Raw genomic sequence first — 17,530 nt, forward strand, 5'->3', positions numbered from 1 at the left:
AGGCCTTGCTCTGTTAGACTGCAAAGTTCCATTTCATAGACGTCCACTCCTACCCCCTCCTTTGGGCTGGTGCTCCAAGCCTGCATGGTGAGCTGAAACTGCTCCCTCAGCCAGGTGAAAAGTAAACCTCATTTTGCTTTGGCGAGTTTTCAGGGAGATCTGCCAGCAGAGCTGACTCACTTGGTGGCCTCATGATCGTTGGTGCAGATAGGGGAATGCAAGCCAGGTCCTGAAGGAAGGTGTTGCTGCCCTCCTCAGCAGCAGCCTGTTTTTGAATTGGGTTCAACTGGTTGTGAAATCTCAATCTTGCTAAAAATCACCTGGTTGAAAATGTAAAACAAGCTCCCTCGCTCTGAGGCTCAGGCCAGCCCTACAGGGAGGCGCAGAGGGGTGTGCTCGCAGAAGGACCCTCGGAGACATGGTGGAAGGTGAGCAGAGCTGCTGTTGGCCATCATAAGGCAGTGCGATGGAGTCAGTACAGGTGGTGAGCTAAATACGGGGAAGAAAGTGGGAGCATGAGGCAAGGTGGTGCCTAGGCAGGAGAGAGCGAGAGGGAGGCAGGTCTCATGGGGCCTCGAAGAGCAAAGGGTGAGATTTTTTGTATGTATTTGGTCTACAGTTACTGTGATGGAACCTTTGGACTAATGATACCTTCAGATCCCTTGGGGACTAAAAGCCCTTATTTAGTCATAATTGCAGACCAGCAGAACTGTATATTAGGCTAATGCTCTGTTCTTTTTCTTCCCTTGAGGCTAGAAGAGTCAGAAACCATGCCCACTTCATTAATGGGGCAGCGGGAGGACTGTCTCAGATTTTTTTTTTCTGAAGTTAAGAATAAAATTAACCTAATTGTTATGCCTGTTTGTGGGTAAGAAAATGTGGCTTCTGCAGCAGCTCCCCACTCCCCACCGTGCTGTGCCTGGTGCGGATGTGCGGGAGGGAGATCCCAGGTCTCCGATCGGAGCAGGGATGTGTGTTCCTAGCAGGCTTGGGGCTCAGGAGAGTTTTCAGCTGCAGAGCTGCAGTACACAAACTGTTAAATTTTCTTCCCTCGCCTCACAAATTCATTTCTTCAGCCGATGCCAAAGCATGCGTTTCTCTATCGAGACCATATGTACGCCAAGACCGAAGTTTTAAAGTCAAGGTGTTTTTGAAATATTGGAGTGCAAATTAAGTATCTGAGTAATCTTAACTGTCTTCTAAAAAAATGCCTCTATCAGCCTCACATATAACTCAAAGGATTAATGGAAAACTAAACTTTGATCGGAGTCCAACAGCTGATATCAGCCGTGAGACTTTCCAGGCCTGAAAGCAAACTAGAAAAATCCGATGAACAACTGGGCATAAGATCTGCCTCTCCATCTTTGAGGCAGGCCAACGTTACGGTCATGTTTTAAGGCTCATACTACTTCCCCCGCAGCTGCCTAATGTCATCTTGTGTCACCTCTGTCCTGAGATGCTGGACCTGAACCTGTGGCAGAGCTTGAGTGAATTGCAGAGGTTATGGTGTTTTGTAGACACATCTGCCTCGCGAAGGCAGACCATCAGGGCTTTGGGTCCCCTGTCCTTGTAGGAGCTCAGCAATTGTCTCGTTTGCTCGGTGCTTGGTTTTTCTCTGTCATCTTTTTCCCTGAGCAAACAGTCTTTGCTTGGCCAGAAACAGCGTGCCGTGCCAGGTTGCTGCCCGGGCAAGTCTGGGTTTGAGCCCCCAAAACTGCTGTCAGGATTCATCCTCGGCATGTGTGTTAAGTCCTGTGGAGCAAGCATGAAGCCTCATGCATGCTGCTGCAAGGCTGCTGATAAAATTGTGTGTTAGCTAAAGAGAGTGAAGCTGCCGATTGAATCATGGAGTGGGAATCCACGTAGGAAACACGTGGGTGCTGGCTGGGCTCGGATCCATTTGGGTACTGGGCAGAGGCAGAAGCATGGAGATGTTAAAGAAGTCCAAGGCGAGGACTGGAAAGGCTGTGCGGCTGTAATTTCTCTCCTTTAAGTTGTTACGATAAGGATCTAGAAAGTATACTGTGTTGGCTTAAAATGTAATAAATAAATATGAACATAACATCAAAGGGAGCTTTTTCTTCTAATTTTTAAATACCTCTCCACTTGATTTGTTTCTGGATGCCTGCAAGTGTGTTTCACTGCATTCTCTCACCTGGTTATATCTTTCACGCTGAGTTTACAGGGTCACTGTCAGCAAACTGTTTTTTTTTTTCCCCTTCCAGACGTTTTTAGATAGAGAAAACACCAGACTTGCAGGACTGCTAGGCAGAGTTCAATTTGTTTTCCAAAAGCACCCACAAAATCCCTTTGAAATGCATAATTTTTATTACTTACACTCACAACCCCCGTCTTTTGTGATGCTGTAATGCTGATACAAAATGCCTAATTATGGTAATTTTTTTTAAACCCCACACATATGCAAATGCCAGGCTCCCTATCTCATTGCTTGGCTTCCTGTGATTTAGTGACATGCGAAGTGCCGTTCAGCGCTCGAGGTGGAAAAGAGTAAAACGGGAGCACTTGAACACATTTTTTACCCACTCTGTGATTCCAGCACAGCTTTTCTCGGGGCTGGAGCCCGTTCCTCGGAGTGTAATTAGGAACACATTGATTCCTATTGCAGCTGGCAGCTGCTGGCTATTGCCTTTTTCAGCTCCTGACCCCCATAGTCCTGCTGACCTCTCCTGGGGTTCCTCGCGGGCGCGGTGCATTGTGATGGGCCAGAAGTGGCTCATGTGGAGTTGATTATTTCCTTGCTTGTCTGGCCTTTTTGGTGCCATAACTCCAAGTCACTTCCATTTTCTTCCCCTGCTTTCGGCTGACCACAGTGAAAGGAAATGCTTTTGCTGGCGACAGGATCGGTTTGCACGCTCGGCTGCCTCGATTGAGACCCTGAACAGGGGGGAGGGGAGGGCAGCGAACGCTGTAGGTGCTGCATTTGCTGCTTAAAGGTTGATGTTAATGATTGAGAGGTCATTAAGCATTCATAAAAGTGAAGCTTCAGAAGGCTCGGTTGCCTTTTCGCCATCCTGACCCCATGCGTTGGCATCCCTGACGCGTGGGAGCTGTGTCTGTAGGAGCCGTGCAGTGAAGTCGCAGGGCGTGTAGGCACGCGTGTCCATCTCTGGGACCTCCACGAGGCTTTCCCAGCCACCAGGAGTCCGGGAAACCAACATGGGAGTTGAGCGGCGAGGGGCAGCCGGTGCTGGGTGGCACAGAGCTAATGGAGTGTACGTGCCAGCTGTGTCCCTCATCTCCCGGACCCCAGGAGGACAGCATGGAGACAGGCCGTGATCAAAGGCATCGGAGATCACTGAGGAGCCCGCCGGCAGGAATGTCTGATTGCTTTCTCTTGGAATGCCACAGGCTTCAATACCCTTTTTTTTTTTTTTTTTTTCCCCAAGGTGTCTTGGTGTGAGATTTAATGATCTAACTCGCCTTGCTTGCAATAAAGGCACACTGTTCCAGTTAGTTCTGGGGGTTCATTAGCTCACAGACACTTTGGAAATCAGTGATTTTTGTTGTAGTGACAGAAACAATCATGGGGAGCAAGTTAATGTGAATTTTTTTCTTGATTATTCTGTAATAAATGACCTAAGGAAAACCCAGTTTGCGGTGCTTTAGGTGTTAAATCATGTCTAGTGTTGTAAAGTGAGGTTGGACTGGATTCTGAGTTGCTGCTGTTTAGGAAAAATATGCAACCTTTAGTATCTAAAGCTGGTTTACTCTGACTCTGAAAACCACTGTCCCGTCTGTGCAGGCAGCCAGGCTGCCCTGACGCAGCAGCTCCCTGTCACTTTTTCCTAGGGCTTTTTAGAGACGGCCGTCGGCTCCTGGAGGTGGAGTGGGCAAGCTGAATAACTCCCTCTGTTCCCCAGCCGGCTGTTTCCTTCCTCCTCCTCCTTCCCTGCTTTGCTCCGGCATTTATAGGACCCGGTGTATTTGGCTTGCAAAGAAACCCTCTCCTCCTTTAGCTTCAGCATGCCAAAGGGCTCGCTGAAGGTCGTACGGGCTCCAGAGGGGAGTGATGGAGCATGGTGGCAATTAAACTGATGTGGGGCAGTGGCCAAACAGCTCTGGTGGCCCCTTGCTGCTGGAAAGGGAGAAGCTGGCACTGGCTAGGGTAGCAGGAAGGTGATTCAGGGACCTAAACCGGAGGGAACAAAAATCTGTCTGAAAAGGGAAAAAGTAAGTATAAGGTATGCTCTTTTTAGTAGTGACTGCCCTCAGCTGCAAGGGTGGAGAGAGGAGGTCATGGTGTGCTAGATAAGCAGGGCAGGTTCTCGGCTCTGTTTTGAGGGACACAGGATCCTCTTGGGCTGAGCACTGTGTGGATGTGTGGCAAACAGCTTTTCTTTTCATTTTTGGAGTGCAAAACTTTTTTGAGGGGCAAGCATGGGTAGGAGTGAGTTAATTTGGAAGTGATAGGTTAAGTTCAGTTAACGCTGAATGGAGTGGACGTGGAAAACCACTGGTTTCTGGAGAAACAGCAACAACCGTGACACTTTGGGAAGGGAAAAGAGGGTCGCTGCCAGAGCTGGGCTGTCCAGATCGAGTCAAGAAGTCCATCTGGCCAGCCTGGTGCTTATGTCTTCCCGTTGCAGCTGAACATTTTGGTAAGTCCATGAGCTGGTAAGTCCATGAGCTGGTAAGTCCAAGGGCTGCTCCTTGGCCTGAGATGGCCCATGTCCATCCTGGGGAAGGTCTTCAAGCCTCACTGACCTGGTGAAGGTACGCAGGCTGCCCTGTACAACCAAGCTGGCATGGGACAACTCTGCTTCTGTACTGGGCAATCTCTCTGCTGCTCCTGGAGGGACTAATTAAAATGCCCCCTTCCCCTCTGTTGTGCCGTTTGGAGTTAGCTTGGGTGATATATTGTGCTTCCCTGGCATCCTGAAGGTTGTGAGGTGGAAGCTGTGAGCTGATGGACAGGCGCATGCCTGTCCCCATGGCTGTTTAGGAAGGGATCCCTTTTCAAAAGGGCCTGTGGCATGAGTTGTGCAACCAGAATTGTCATGTTCAGAAGTACTCCATCCTACTCATTACCTCCAGATGTACCACGTACACGTTTCGGTACACCCCTGCCTGGGCTGTGCACTTCAGAGGGGTGGACACCCGTTGGGATGACAGCTCCTTGTGCCCCAAGTATTATCTTCCTCTCTTCCCTTGATCCAGGAGCAATAAGTTACTTTAGAGCTGACAAGGAAGTCAAGTGCTGGATGAAAATAATGGGAAGATTACTTTTAGATGAAGATGCCTCTATGGAAGCAGGAAAGGCACAGGCCTTTGCCGTGCTGTACCTTTCTTGTGTGTGGCACCAATGATCTGGAAAAAATGGCTGTGAAACTGGAAAGGACTTGATCTATGGAAACCACATCCATCTCTATTCAAACTTGAATATTATTTTTATATGTATGAATAATTCCTGTAACTACTGTTTTATTTCACAGGGCTCAGAAATAGCCCCTTTTAATGACACCTCTTAATTTCAAAATCACTTTGACTCTTTCATCCACCAGTGATGGATGTTCAGTCTCTCAAGCAAGAAACAGTGAACAGTAGGCAGAGTGGTTCCTGGGTGAGCTCATCTGGGAATTTAAGGCACTGAAATGCAGCCATGTCTAACCAAAGTGTTCCTCTTTGTGTTCCCACTAGGTCCATAATGAGTGCCACCCCCTGTCAAAGTGGGAGTGCAGGGGTATTGAATCTGATGGGTTTTTGTGGACCCCAGAGCTGTGAGCTGTGGTCTTGCCCTGTTCTCTCACAAGGGGCTCGTGGAGTGGCATAATATGTGGGGGAAACAGAAAGAAGCAAATACATCGAGGCTGTGTATCGTGTTTTGGATCTCATCTTACCTGTGTTCCCATATCCAGCAGTGAATGAGAGATTTCTGTGGTCCTTTCCAAAGTGGATGCTGGAGTAGCTTTGTTCGAGTGCCTGAGTGTTGTTGCTGAACAATACTACTCCAATTAAATGGAATGTTTTTCTTCTTTTCCTCCAGTCAAAGCACTTTGGTAATTGTGGCTTGCGTTGTGTACTCACTGCTTTACAGTTGATCTTACCATGCCGCAAGCCTGCGAAAGCTGAGCTGGTAGGTCAAAAGAAGAGAAGCTGTTGACACTGGCAGCAAGGAACATGTAAAGAGAAAGATAAACAGTGGGAAATCAGAGCCTGGATAAAGTAGATCTCCAAAGATAAAGTTTAGTTAAAGATAATGAGCTGGACTTGTTCAAAAAGACAGCTGCAGAATAACCCGGTAGCTCCATGTGCTGGGGTTAAAGTTGACTCAGAATATACGTTTCATTGCTTTTCATAAATAAATAGTTTAGGGAAGATTTGGCAAAAAGCAACATTGCCCCTCAGCCCTCTTCAGCAAAGTGTTTGATGTTAACAAGTTCTCCGGGTGTTTACTTTGTCCTCCATACTCGCCGGTGGAGCGGCTCTCCTGCCCTTGAACCGAGCGAGAACTCAAATAAACCAAAGCGCCTCTCCTGCCATCTGTGCCTCACCAGCACAGCCCGGCGCTCGCAGGGAGCCTGCCTGGGCCGCAGGATTGCCCGGGCTGCCTGACAGCTGGAGTGAATTTGCTGCATCAGATAAAACTGCCCAGAAACAGGAGCGGAACTCAGCATCGTTTCTCCCTGTCTTCTCAGGCTGTCAGTGTGAGCTCAGGGTGCGATTCACAGGGAGGAGTAGCAGTGGCAAGTATTTCCATAAAATCTCGAGTGATTCTTTTATTATTATTGGAGTCTCTTCCTGATGCTTATTTTGCTTATATATCCCCCAGTGATGTGCCACTGATAAAACACTGTCACTTTTAAATAAACCGTGGGAGTAGTTTTGCTGTTGATGTCTGGATCTGGCGTCTTCGGCAGCAAGCTGCTCTGTGAGTGCCCGGTAAACAGGGCTGATTCCTATCGACCATGTGCATCATTGCACTTGTTTCTACGCCTGCCAGTAAAACTCCCAGTAACTCTATGTGTGTCGGATCTGTGTACATACACACGTCTGATAGATGAGATGTTTAAAATATGTGTAGAGTGTTAGCAGCAGCGGAATTGTACGGCCAGGCTGATAAATGAAGTAATGGCACTAAATGAACTCCAATCTTATTCATCATTATATTACACAAGGGAAACAGAAAATGTAAGTGAATGACAGCAGATTATTTGTTTTGTTGGGGAAGAGAGCTTTTGATGGAGTGTCAGAAACTGTCCCTGAGACTGATCTCGTCCAAGCTGGGTTGTCTTGTTTAGTTTGTGGGTTTTGGTGCTGACAGTGAAGTCTTAGCAGAACGGGCAGGTGTCATGTGGCCAAGGAGAGGGCTGTACTCTTGGAGACACAGCCAGGTAGATAAAAGCATTCATAACAGGTGCCCCAGAACTGTGGAGGAGAAAGCAGAATTGGTTTGAGCCTCTTGCTCCGAGAATGATATGGAGGGGCTGGAGTGCATGCAGAGAAGGGGAACAGAGCTGGGGAAGGATCTTGAGAGGCAAGGGTTGTGAGGAGAGGCTGAGGGACCTGGCGCTGTTTAGCCCGGAGAAGAGGAGGCTGAGGGGAGACCTTATCACTGTCTACAACTGCCTGAAATGAGGTTGTGGTGAGGTGGGTGCTGGGCTCTTCTGCCAAGTGATAGTGATAGGACAAGAGGAAATGACCTCAAATTGCACCAGGGTAGGTTTAGACTGGACATCAGGGAAAATGTCCTCACCGGAAGGGTTCTTGGGCACTGGCAGAGGCTGCCCAGGGAGATGGTGGAGTCCCCATCCCTGGGGGATTTAAAGCTGGGCAGACGAGGTGCTCAGGGATGGTTCAGTTGTGGACAGGGACGGTTGGACGCAATTATCTCAAAGGTGTTTTCCAACCAAGCCACTCTATGTTTCTAGGAATGTAAATGAGAATGAGATAAATATTGATGGTTTTATTTGAGAGTCATTTGCCATTGTTTGCTGGCAAAGCACAGTTGGAGGAGTGAGCGGATGAGGCGTCTCAGTGAGCAGTTTTAGAGCAATTCTGAGTGGTAGCTGCATCACAGTATGTAGGTTCATAAACACTTGTGAAACAAGTGTAGCCTGGTGATAGATGGTCAAACGATTATTGTTTCCAAACAATATTATCTCTAGTAGATAAGCTGTTTACTTTGGACTTCAGTTGCTTGAATCGGAAAGTAGTCTAATTTTTCAAGGCAGCTTGGTTCGGCACAGATACCTCATGCTCCTGCTGTGGAAAAAGTCTGTGTATTAAGAGTAGTACTTGGAAAGATAGTGAAATTCAACTTCTAACTCAGTTTTACAGATGGTTTCTATATTGCAAAGAGCATTGGCTGTTTCCTGGCTGTGCTTTTTTTCTTTTTTTCTTTTTTTTTTTTAAACCCCAAACACTTTGTTGTAAGCGAGTTAAAAGACTGACTCCTGCAACTCACAGGAGACGTATGTTTGTTTCGTAGCTGTCTCGGTGCCTCATTGTAATCTGGAGCTTCGTGCTCTCCACTCCTGTCCTCTGGCGCTATGCATCTGGATCCTCAACGCTTACAGGCACTGCTCGTCATCGCCACTGTGGGTCTCATCTCTGCCACTGGCTCAGGTAAGGCCACCTTGCCCCACCTGGGGTGACACACTCGCAGACTTTGGAGGTTGAGCCCATGTTTTTGTGTGAGCAGCGGTTTGGAGTGCGTTTCGAAGTGGCTCACTTCGATAATCTGCTTTGAAGGAAGCATGGAGCACTTAAACATATTCTTAAAGTGAATAAATGGCTTTGCTTTGGAAAACTTGGCTCAAAACAAGTGCTTGAATGTGGGAGATTCTCAGTTACGAACATTTGTTCTTTGGGATCTCCTTGGGCTTGGCTGGACACTGGGTTTGCTGCATACAGTGCATCCTATGTTCCCATGGATTTGGGAGAGGTTTGCAATTTGCAGAGGGAATCAGATCTTTGAAACATGAATGCTGATGCGTGGCTGCAGTTGGAACAGCTCTGGCATTAAAAAAAGAAGAGAGATGGTTTTAATCGACACATCTGCTCTGTGTAGTCAGCTTGTCTTAATGTAACCACACAAAGCAGCAGCTTTTACTACTTTTAGCACTTCATAGCCAATCGTTATAAGCAAATGGGATAAATTTTATTTTTCAAGCAATCATAGGAGATAAATTCCAGCTGTGGGGTCACTGCTACCAATTCTGCCTCTTACATGGAGCACAAAGTGTTGGTGTCATGAGCAAGGGCAGAGGCGAAGATGGAAATTACAGCACCATTTCATAGCACTTGGTGGCTAGTGAACTAAAACAGGCATTGCTTTCCTCTTACCCTTACAAATTCAAACTGAACTAATAGGAAAAACAGTTTTCTAATTAAAAGCTAAAAATGGACATCTGGAGTCCTGTGAAATGCTTGGATACCATTTTTATGGATTTCATCTTTTTTGTGAAGTGAAGCCACACTTTAATTTCCAGTTTTATTTTATGCAGATAGTTTCTGGTCTGGTTAAAAATGCGCAGTTTCTCATCTGAAACTCATAAACAGAGCTCGGATGGCCTGGCTGGAGAAGAAGAGCATGAGCTGAGGGCCCCACCTACAAGAAAACTGTCTCTTATTTGGATGTCATTTAATATCATCATGACCCATGCTATCTGCCTTTGCTTGTTTACAGACTGGGAGTTGTTTGCCCCACCACTGTGTCTATTTTTGTTTTTACTTTTTCTACTGTGTTTCTAACCAAATAGGGTTCCTTGGTGCTAACAGCCTCTTACTCGCTCCCTTCGTATAAAATCTTTAACAAGAATGGTACAGAAAACAATTGGAAATAATTCCCAGTGTTTCATTGGCCAGGATAGGGAAAAATTTCCTCCAACAAGCAGGAATTTTCTACTGGCAAATAAATGGATTGTCATAACCAAGTTTTGTGGAACTGAACCTTTTATTTATTACCAACTTTTCCTGTTCCTGTACATCTTTACTGAGTAAAGATAATGGATGCCCAGTTCATCATTCTTGGCTTGATGGAGTCCATGTATTTGGAATTAACAAGAGCCTCTGCTCTTCTTCCAGCTTTTTTTTTTTTTTTATCCTGCTATTTTTAATTGGTTCTGCAGACTTGGAGATGGTTCTACGTAAGTACCTGGCAGGCTGCTCCCATTTCTAGAGTTTTACAAGTCACGTTGGGCCCGCTTCATCTGGGACAGCTCGGCCACAGCTGCGTGTTCTATGCTCCCCTCTCCTCAGGTGGGGGTTGCTGTTCCCCTCCGAGTAAATCCCATGGGATTGCAGATTTGGCGAGCCCTCGCGAGTGTGATGCCTTCGCCGTATGCAAACATGGGGATGTGTCATAGAATCCTGGAATGGTTTGGGCTGGAAGGGACCTCAAAGCCCATCCAATTCCACGCCCTGCCGTGGGCAGGGACACCTCCCACTGGATCAGGGGCTCCAAGCCCCATCCAACCTGGCCTTGAAAACATCTGGGGATGGTGCAGCCACCATTGCTCTGGGCGACCTGGGCCAGGGCCCTCTTAAGTGGGATTTGAATCTTGATCTTGGTGTTAGAGAGAGTGGGGATCTGTCAGGAGTTCCTCTTACAGAGGAAAAGGCAACACCTGCCCGAGTGTCACTGGCAGCCTGGAGTTAGGAGGCTGCGTTTGGTCCAAAACTCTTTTAGCAGTGTTGAACCTTCTGATGAAGAAGTTTGGGGCTGTGAGCAGTGCAGAGGCCCCGGGAAAGGGCATTGCTCTTGTACAGACCGTGGTCAGCCTTTCACGCAAGTCAGCGCATCGTTAACCTCATCACTTGTCTTCATGCAAAATGCTGTTCACTAACTGAATGTATCCATCTGTTTTTTTCCTTTTAGATTTAACTCCCCGTTTTATTTCTGAGCCCCTATCGACTGTCCAGAAGCCTGGTGGATCCATCCAGCTCCACTGCTCTGCTGAGCCCTCCACGGCTCAGCTTTCCTGGCTGTTTAATGGGCAGCCCCTGGACAGCAAGGTGGGAGAAGTGGACATCCAGGCAGGATTTTTGACAGTCGTCTCCCTCAGCCTCTCAATGTCTGGTCGCTATCAGTGTGTCGCTAACAGCAGTGTGGGTGCCGTGCTGAGCAGGCCTGCAGTGGTATCGATGGGCAGTAAGTGAATTTTGCTTTATATTCCTCACTCCTTGCAAATTATGTAGCCTTCACCTGGTTTGTGTGGTTTGTTTATCTTTGACTTTTAGAAAACATCAAGTTTCAAAGTGTTTTTTTTTTTTTCCTTCAGCCAGTACTTGGGGTGTGATCAATCATATACTTTTCACCAGGTTTTTTTCCTGTGTCACTGGGACCTGTCAGGTGATGCAGCCCTGGAACAGAGCCCCTGAGAGCTCGTGGATCCCCATCCTTGGAGGCTTTTAAAGACTCAGCTAGACAAAACCACAGCTAAATTGTTTAATGTTAGTGAGAACCTCAGTTCGATCTGAAGGCCCTCAGTCTCCTTTCCAGCAAATACAACTATTATTTAGTGCAATAATTCAATTAATTTCCAGTGAATTGATCTGAAAGTACAGGGCTCCCAAAACCTTCACTTCAAAAAGGATCTTGAAACAGCAACAGAGCTGGCATGCGAGTGCAGAAGCACCCGCAATTGAGAGTTGATTAGAAAAGAAATGTATGGGAATTGTTAACGGGAGAATAAGTGGGAGCTACAAATTTTCCTTTCCACTTATTTAATTTCATTTGGTCAAAACTATCTCGATGTTCTTCAGGTGGGCTTCTGCCCTTTTAGGTACAATTTCTTTTCTCTCAGTAGCACTGGTTATTTTAATCAGTCTTTGCCTTAGAGCTTGATGTGTAAATTATTTGATCTTAAAAGACTTTAGAAGAGGAAGTGCAATGTTTTGCACCTGGAAAGGATGCTGTGGTGCTGGGAATGGGAATATAATACTTCTCCATGAGCACGGTGCTGTCTGCATGGGATCACGGTGCTGTCTGAATCAGGCCTTTGTCAGGCAGGGTTTGAGTGATTTCTCTGGAAGGGTACCTCATCTATGGAGCATGTCCAAACTCCCCTGGGAGGAAAATTTCTTAAAAGGGAGAGAAGTGAGTGTTTTGGTAAAGTACTGACCCATAGCCAGAGCCTCTCAAGAGAGCTGTAAGAGTGGCTAGCATAGAAAAACTTCACAACCACAACTTCACAGATGCTTTGAACACGAATGGAGTAGAAGAGCAGCTTTCACACTGTTCTCCCACCTTCTGAGATGTCAGTAGCAAATGCAAAGGTGCTGCTGAAGCTTTCTGCCGGCCTCGTTGCTCATGGCAGTGAGTGGGACACGCTGCTGCACTCAGTGTTGTTTTAATTATAATCACAGAGAGACAATTTCATGTGTCTTATGGTCAGGCTTCCTGCTGATAGTGTAAATTGTGTTTTGTAGCACTTTTGGAGCCTATGGGGAGCACTGCAATCTCTCAGATGGCTCTGCTGGCTTTTCCTGCAGCAGCTGAGGGAATCCAGGAGCTGTTTCTCTTTTCTCTTCCTCATTCGTCCCATTGTAAAAGCTGTCCCTTTCTGCAGTAAGGAAGTGTCTGTGCGCAGGAGGGGTGATGCTCTTGGAGAATACAGAAAAGACAGCGCCTGTTGATTATGAAACACCCACATGCTGCACCAGAGAAGATAATTGGCTTGAAACGAACTGCGTTCTAAACATCAGTACTGTGCTTACTGCCTTCCCCTTCCCCAGGCTGTGGCTGCTCCTGACCTCATACAATTCTTTCCTAGGTCTGGCTGATTTGATACATCAGTGAAACCTGGCATTGCAGTGGAGGAGGGTGGAACAGCGTTTATCAGCTGCAAGGTGCCAGAAAGTAACCCAAAAGCACAGGTTCGCTTCCAAGTGCGGGGAAGGTGGCTGGAACAATCAACAGGTGAGGTGGTTTATGCCATGGGTCAGCAATGTGAACATTGAACAAAAGCTTACTTGGGTTTTTTTCCTTAGAACTTAAAGACAAAAAAACACTCCAGAGATTTGCACAACTTCCTATGCAAATCACTTCAGATAAATCTGCCTTTGTAAATTAATGTCCCTTCTGTGGCAGCGCCATTCCTTTGTGATCACAGGATCACAGAATGTCCTGAGTGGGAATGGACCTACAATGGACCATCGGGTCCAACTCCTGTCCCTGCTCAGGACAGCCCCTCAATTCACACTGTGGGTCTGAGGGCATTGGCTGAATGCTGCTGGGATATTGTCTGGCTTGGTGCCGTGACAGCCCTGGGAGCTGTTCCAGTGCTCCACCACCCTCTGGGGGAAGAACCTTTTCTTAATGTCCAACCTAACCCTCTCCGGCATCTGCCATTCCCTCGGGTCTTGTCATTGGTCACCAGAGAGAAGAGCTCAGCACCTGCTCCTCCTCCCATGTGAAGAAGCAGTAAATGCTCCTGCATTTAGCATGGATCGATCTGTCTGACAAGTTTTCTTAAAAAAAAAAAAAAAATTAAAAAAAAATTAAAAAAGGAAGACTTTTTTTTGAAGCTAAGTTAAATATAATCTTCTTTTATCCTTCCTCACTTGTTTAGACAACTACCTAATTCTTCCATCTGGAAACCTGCAGATTTTGAATGTATCTTTAGAAGACAAAGGATCCTATAAATGTGCAGCGTACAAACCCCGTGACTCACGATCTCAGAACAGAACTCACTGGACAATACGCTCACAGTCACTCGTGAGTATTCAGCCCAGCGTTCCAGAATTAATACATCTCAAATTGAATAAGAAATGTTTCTACAGATTTTTAAGCATGGGCCTATCAGCGTAAGTATCCAACTGCTCTCAAAGACTTATCTCATGTAAAATCTGTCTGGCACTGTTTGCACATTCAGTTCTGGTTTGCTCTTACAGTGGAGGAGCAGCGTGGCTGCTTTTACAGGTCCCAAGGGACAGAGCATTTAGTCCTGGAAAAGGTGGTGTTGCTAATACTGAGTCACCAAACAGCTTTGGAGCAAGACTGTGGAAGAGAGCATTGCAGTCGTGCTCAGCCACAGCTATAAGCAGCCTGGTTTGAAGGGGCATGGCAAACCTCGGGACTGGAGAATGAGATGGGAGAGTTCAGTTCAATGGATGGTTAGTGATAGCCTCGTCTCCTTTTCTCCAGGCTCTTCCTCACATGGCTTCCACGCATAACTTCACCCCCTGGCATCCAGAGCCTGCAAGTGCCCCGCACAGCTCTCTGATGCTGGAATGTGTTGTCAGCGGGTTGCCTCCAGCCTCTGTCCCGCTGGATTAAAGACGGCCAGGATGCTCTGAGAAAAGCAGGTTGGAAACTGCTGCACTCCCATCTGGTGACGGAGAGCTTGAGGACACTGGACTCTGGAAATTACTCTCCTGCGTGGTGGGAAATGGACTTTGGAAGTAGTGAAATACATTAACTATTCACTTACTGTACTTGGTAAGAAGTAAAGACATTTTCACATCCAGGCAATGACATTTTTATTGTCTGCTTGCTGATTTTGGCAGCCGATTACAAATAGCCTAACAGTCTTTCTCAGCCTAAGCATGTTAAAATAAAGAAAGAATAAAGGTATGTTCATAATGACCACATCTCGTTATCTCTCCCAAGGTGAAATCCATATCCACTTACCATTTTCAAATCCTTTGCAAGTCCAAAATATTAAACAGCAAAGGATGACCAACTCCAGGGGAGGAATGGGTCTGTTTTGTTTTCCTGCAGAGTGCCAAGTGTAGTTGGGATACAGTGTCAGTAATTGCCAGAGAGCAGAGGTTTCTCCTTCAAGGCTGTGTATAAGCAAAAGCTGGCAAAGGAAAGGTGATGAGGACAAAACCAAAAGAAACTTATTTGTCCTCTTTTGTGTGACCTGCAAGGCATTCTGAATCTCCCTTTCTTTTGTGGCAGAGCTTCCTAGGTTTGAGGGTTTTGCTTCCATGACTATTTTGGGTTTGTTTTTGAATATATGTGTTAGAGTAATTCAGAAAACAGGCTGTTGACACAAAATACACCTTTTGTTATAGGGATGGCACTGAAGAAATATTTGAAAATGCGTGTTTTGTTCAGAGTATTAATGCAAACATGTAGCTGTTTGGAGTAGAAGGGGATAGTTCATCAAAATAAGCAAACATGTGGGAAAACCACCTTTAGGCTGCGTTGACCTGGAAGTATGTGGTGCTGCTTAGCCTTTGTATGCAATGATTTTGCATAACATTTTCATGGTATTGGTTTTAGTACTTAGGCTTAAGATCAACACACGATGGTTTATGTAAAATTATGGCTCCTCTATAGAACCTGCCTCAATCTCCAAAGGGCTGCAAGATGAAACCGTGGCTGAGCTGGAGACACTGCGCATTTCTGGTGCGACATCCAGGGAAGCCCTGCTCCGACCCTCACCTGGCTCCACAATGCAGCTCTCCTGCAGCTCTCTCCACGGCATCTGCTGTATGGGAAACCATCTGTGGATCCGTGCTGTCGCCCCTGAGGGACTCTGGCTTTGTACCAGTGGTGTGGCAGACAACGGGGGTTGGATTTATGCAGTCCACTGGGACACTTCGTGTCCAGACAGGTAGGAGCACGTGCAGCCCTTGAGAACTGAAATGAAGCATTCATACTTCAAGCTTTATTTCATTTTGTTTTTTTCTTCCCCCTGCATCGATTGTGTATTGATTTGGTTCTGATTGCTGTTTGTAGCAAATCTAACAAAGGAGGTGCTTTCTGTTGAGTATTTAAGATGTAAGTGTTTCTGGGTAGTGTGGTTACTGATACTTAAGTCCTAGATCACCAGCTGCAATTAAATCAGCTTACGATTGAATCTGACATAATTATTCTTAAATAGAATTGGGGTCTGTTATGGGAGATGAACTGGGATTCTTAAGCCAGATTCAACGAGTACTTATGCCTATTCTGTATCTTCAACTTCATGAGACGAATCATTGATTGGGTGTTAGTGCGCTCTCCCTCTTGTATCAGATCAGCAGGATACTGATAGTCTTTTTGAGTACTTTTCAGTCTAAGATAGTTTCTCATACCTAGAGGAACTTGATTTCTGCTGGTGCAAGGGGGGTTGCAAAGGCCATTTCTATTCCTGTTCTCACAAGTTGAAACTTTTGACCTTTTCTGTTATATTAAGATTGAGGTGAGATGCACTGAGACAGGGCTGAGCATTAATCTGTGACCTGCTTGTCTGTGGAGTGGACTAAGTCTCACCTATCTCTTCATTCTGAAAAAGGAGTCTGGAGAGGCTGTCTAGAGAAGAAAAACTGTTAAAATGGTTACAAATAAGCATGTGCGACTTCCTAATTGACTCAATTTTGCGTAATTAAGCATCATATTCATTAGTCAAATTCATTCTTTGGGTTTCCCCCCCAGGCAAGGACTCCAGGCCCATTATCGTTTCTCCACCAGCAAGCGTCACATTTAGTGGATGGTGGGATGTGACGCTGTCCTGCAATGCACTGGCCACCACCCCTTCCTGTGATCCGTTGGTACGACAGCAGAGGACTTCTGTACCAAGCCACCCTTCCAGGTGCTTCATTCAAAACTGCAGAAACCCTCCTCAAGCAAAGGGGGGCAGTGCTGTTGGAGAGACCACCTACTTCTCCGTGTCCCAAGCGGGCTGGAGCTCCTTGCACATTGGGAGTGTGACTCCTGAGCATGCTGGCGAGTACACATGTGGAAGCCATCAACACGCACGGCTCCATGACGTCAAAGCCTTCCTTACAGTCGGTAAGTTTGAAACACCCGATTGCACAGTCACTCCCAGATTTGGATGAGGAATGCTCCAGAACTAAGAAAGGAACTGGAAGTCGGTGGGGTGGGCATCCTGGGGAAATGAAGCAGAGAGGTGAAGCTGTCCTCATGGACAAGTTCCCCCCTTCCACCTCAGGGCGGGGAGAGAAATGCCTTTGTGTATTGCGTGGTCTGAATATTCATTCTAGGGTGATAAAAGCTCTCCAAGGGTGGGCTGGTTTTTTATTTCTTGAAAATCACTACTTGGAAAAGACAGTTTTTATACTAACGGCAAGATGGGAAAGAGAGATTTCCTTTCTTCACATTGGATATTATATGAATTGTTATGTGATATTAATAACAGGATATTAGGCTCCTCCAAGTTCCCTTCATGATAACTTGGATGCAGATTGTTAGTTTACATAGAAGTGACTTAAAATTTCTTAGCTCTCTTCAGCTTCTTCCCTTAGGAAATTCAGCTGGGTGTCAGTGGGTTTGTAGGGCAGTGGAACTTAATACAGGGACAGGTATTTAAATGTCTTTGCCACCAATGAGAATTTAGAACTCACATAAATAAAGCAAAAAGATGCTTAAAGGTTCTCTTAGAGAAGGAAAGAAAGAAGAAACCTCAAGAAATCCATCCCATCATGCACTTTTATAAATAAGTTATTGTTGGACCTTGCTGAGTGGAAACAAAACATAAATATCATCCCAGAATTTGGTCTGTGTCAAACAGAAATCCCACTGCTTTGCCTCAGAATTGTATGGCACTTAGTTCATGTTAATATTTTGCTTATTCATTTTTATCGGTTTCTAATATGCTGTATGAGCTGCTGA

The 17,530-nt window shown here is 46.1% G+C and overlaps 1 protein-coding gene across 1 annotated transcript in view; it reads left to right on the forward strand.

Moving 5' to 3' along the window:
* Positions 1-312: 312 nt before the first annotated feature.
* The window catches only part of CDON (cell adhesion associated, oncogene regulated), a 50,135-nt gene continuing 32,917 nt past the window's right edge, over positions 313-17,530 (forward strand). The window contains 17 exon segments of the mRNA XM_054087022.1: positions 313-428; positions 8,450-8,586; positions 10,841-11,117; positions 12,738-12,883; positions 13,536-13,621; positions 13,623-13,664; positions 13,666-13,681; positions 14,111-14,174; positions 14,176-14,230; positions 14,232-14,369; positions 14,371-14,404; positions 15,254-15,297; positions 15,300-15,414; positions 15,417-15,530; positions 16,334-16,428; positions 16,430-16,468; positions 16,471-16,690. Coding sequence (XP_053942997.1) covers positions 8,511-8,586; positions 10,841-11,117; positions 12,738-12,883; positions 13,536-13,621; positions 13,623-13,664; positions 13,666-13,681; positions 14,111-14,174; positions 14,176-14,230; positions 14,232-14,369; positions 14,371-14,404; positions 15,254-15,297; positions 15,300-15,414; positions 15,417-15,530; positions 16,334-16,428; positions 16,430-16,468; positions 16,471-16,690 — 1,561 coding nt within the window. The 5' untranslated portion in view covers positions 313-428; positions 8,450-8,510.

Source organism: Cuculus canorus, chromosome 23 (assembly GCF_017976375.1).
Source record: "Cuculus canorus isolate bCucCan1 chromosome 23, bCucCan1.pri, whole genome shotgun sequence".
Lineage (NCBI taxonomy): Eukaryota > Metazoa > Chordata > Aves > Cuculiformes > Cuculidae > Cuculus > Cuculus canorus.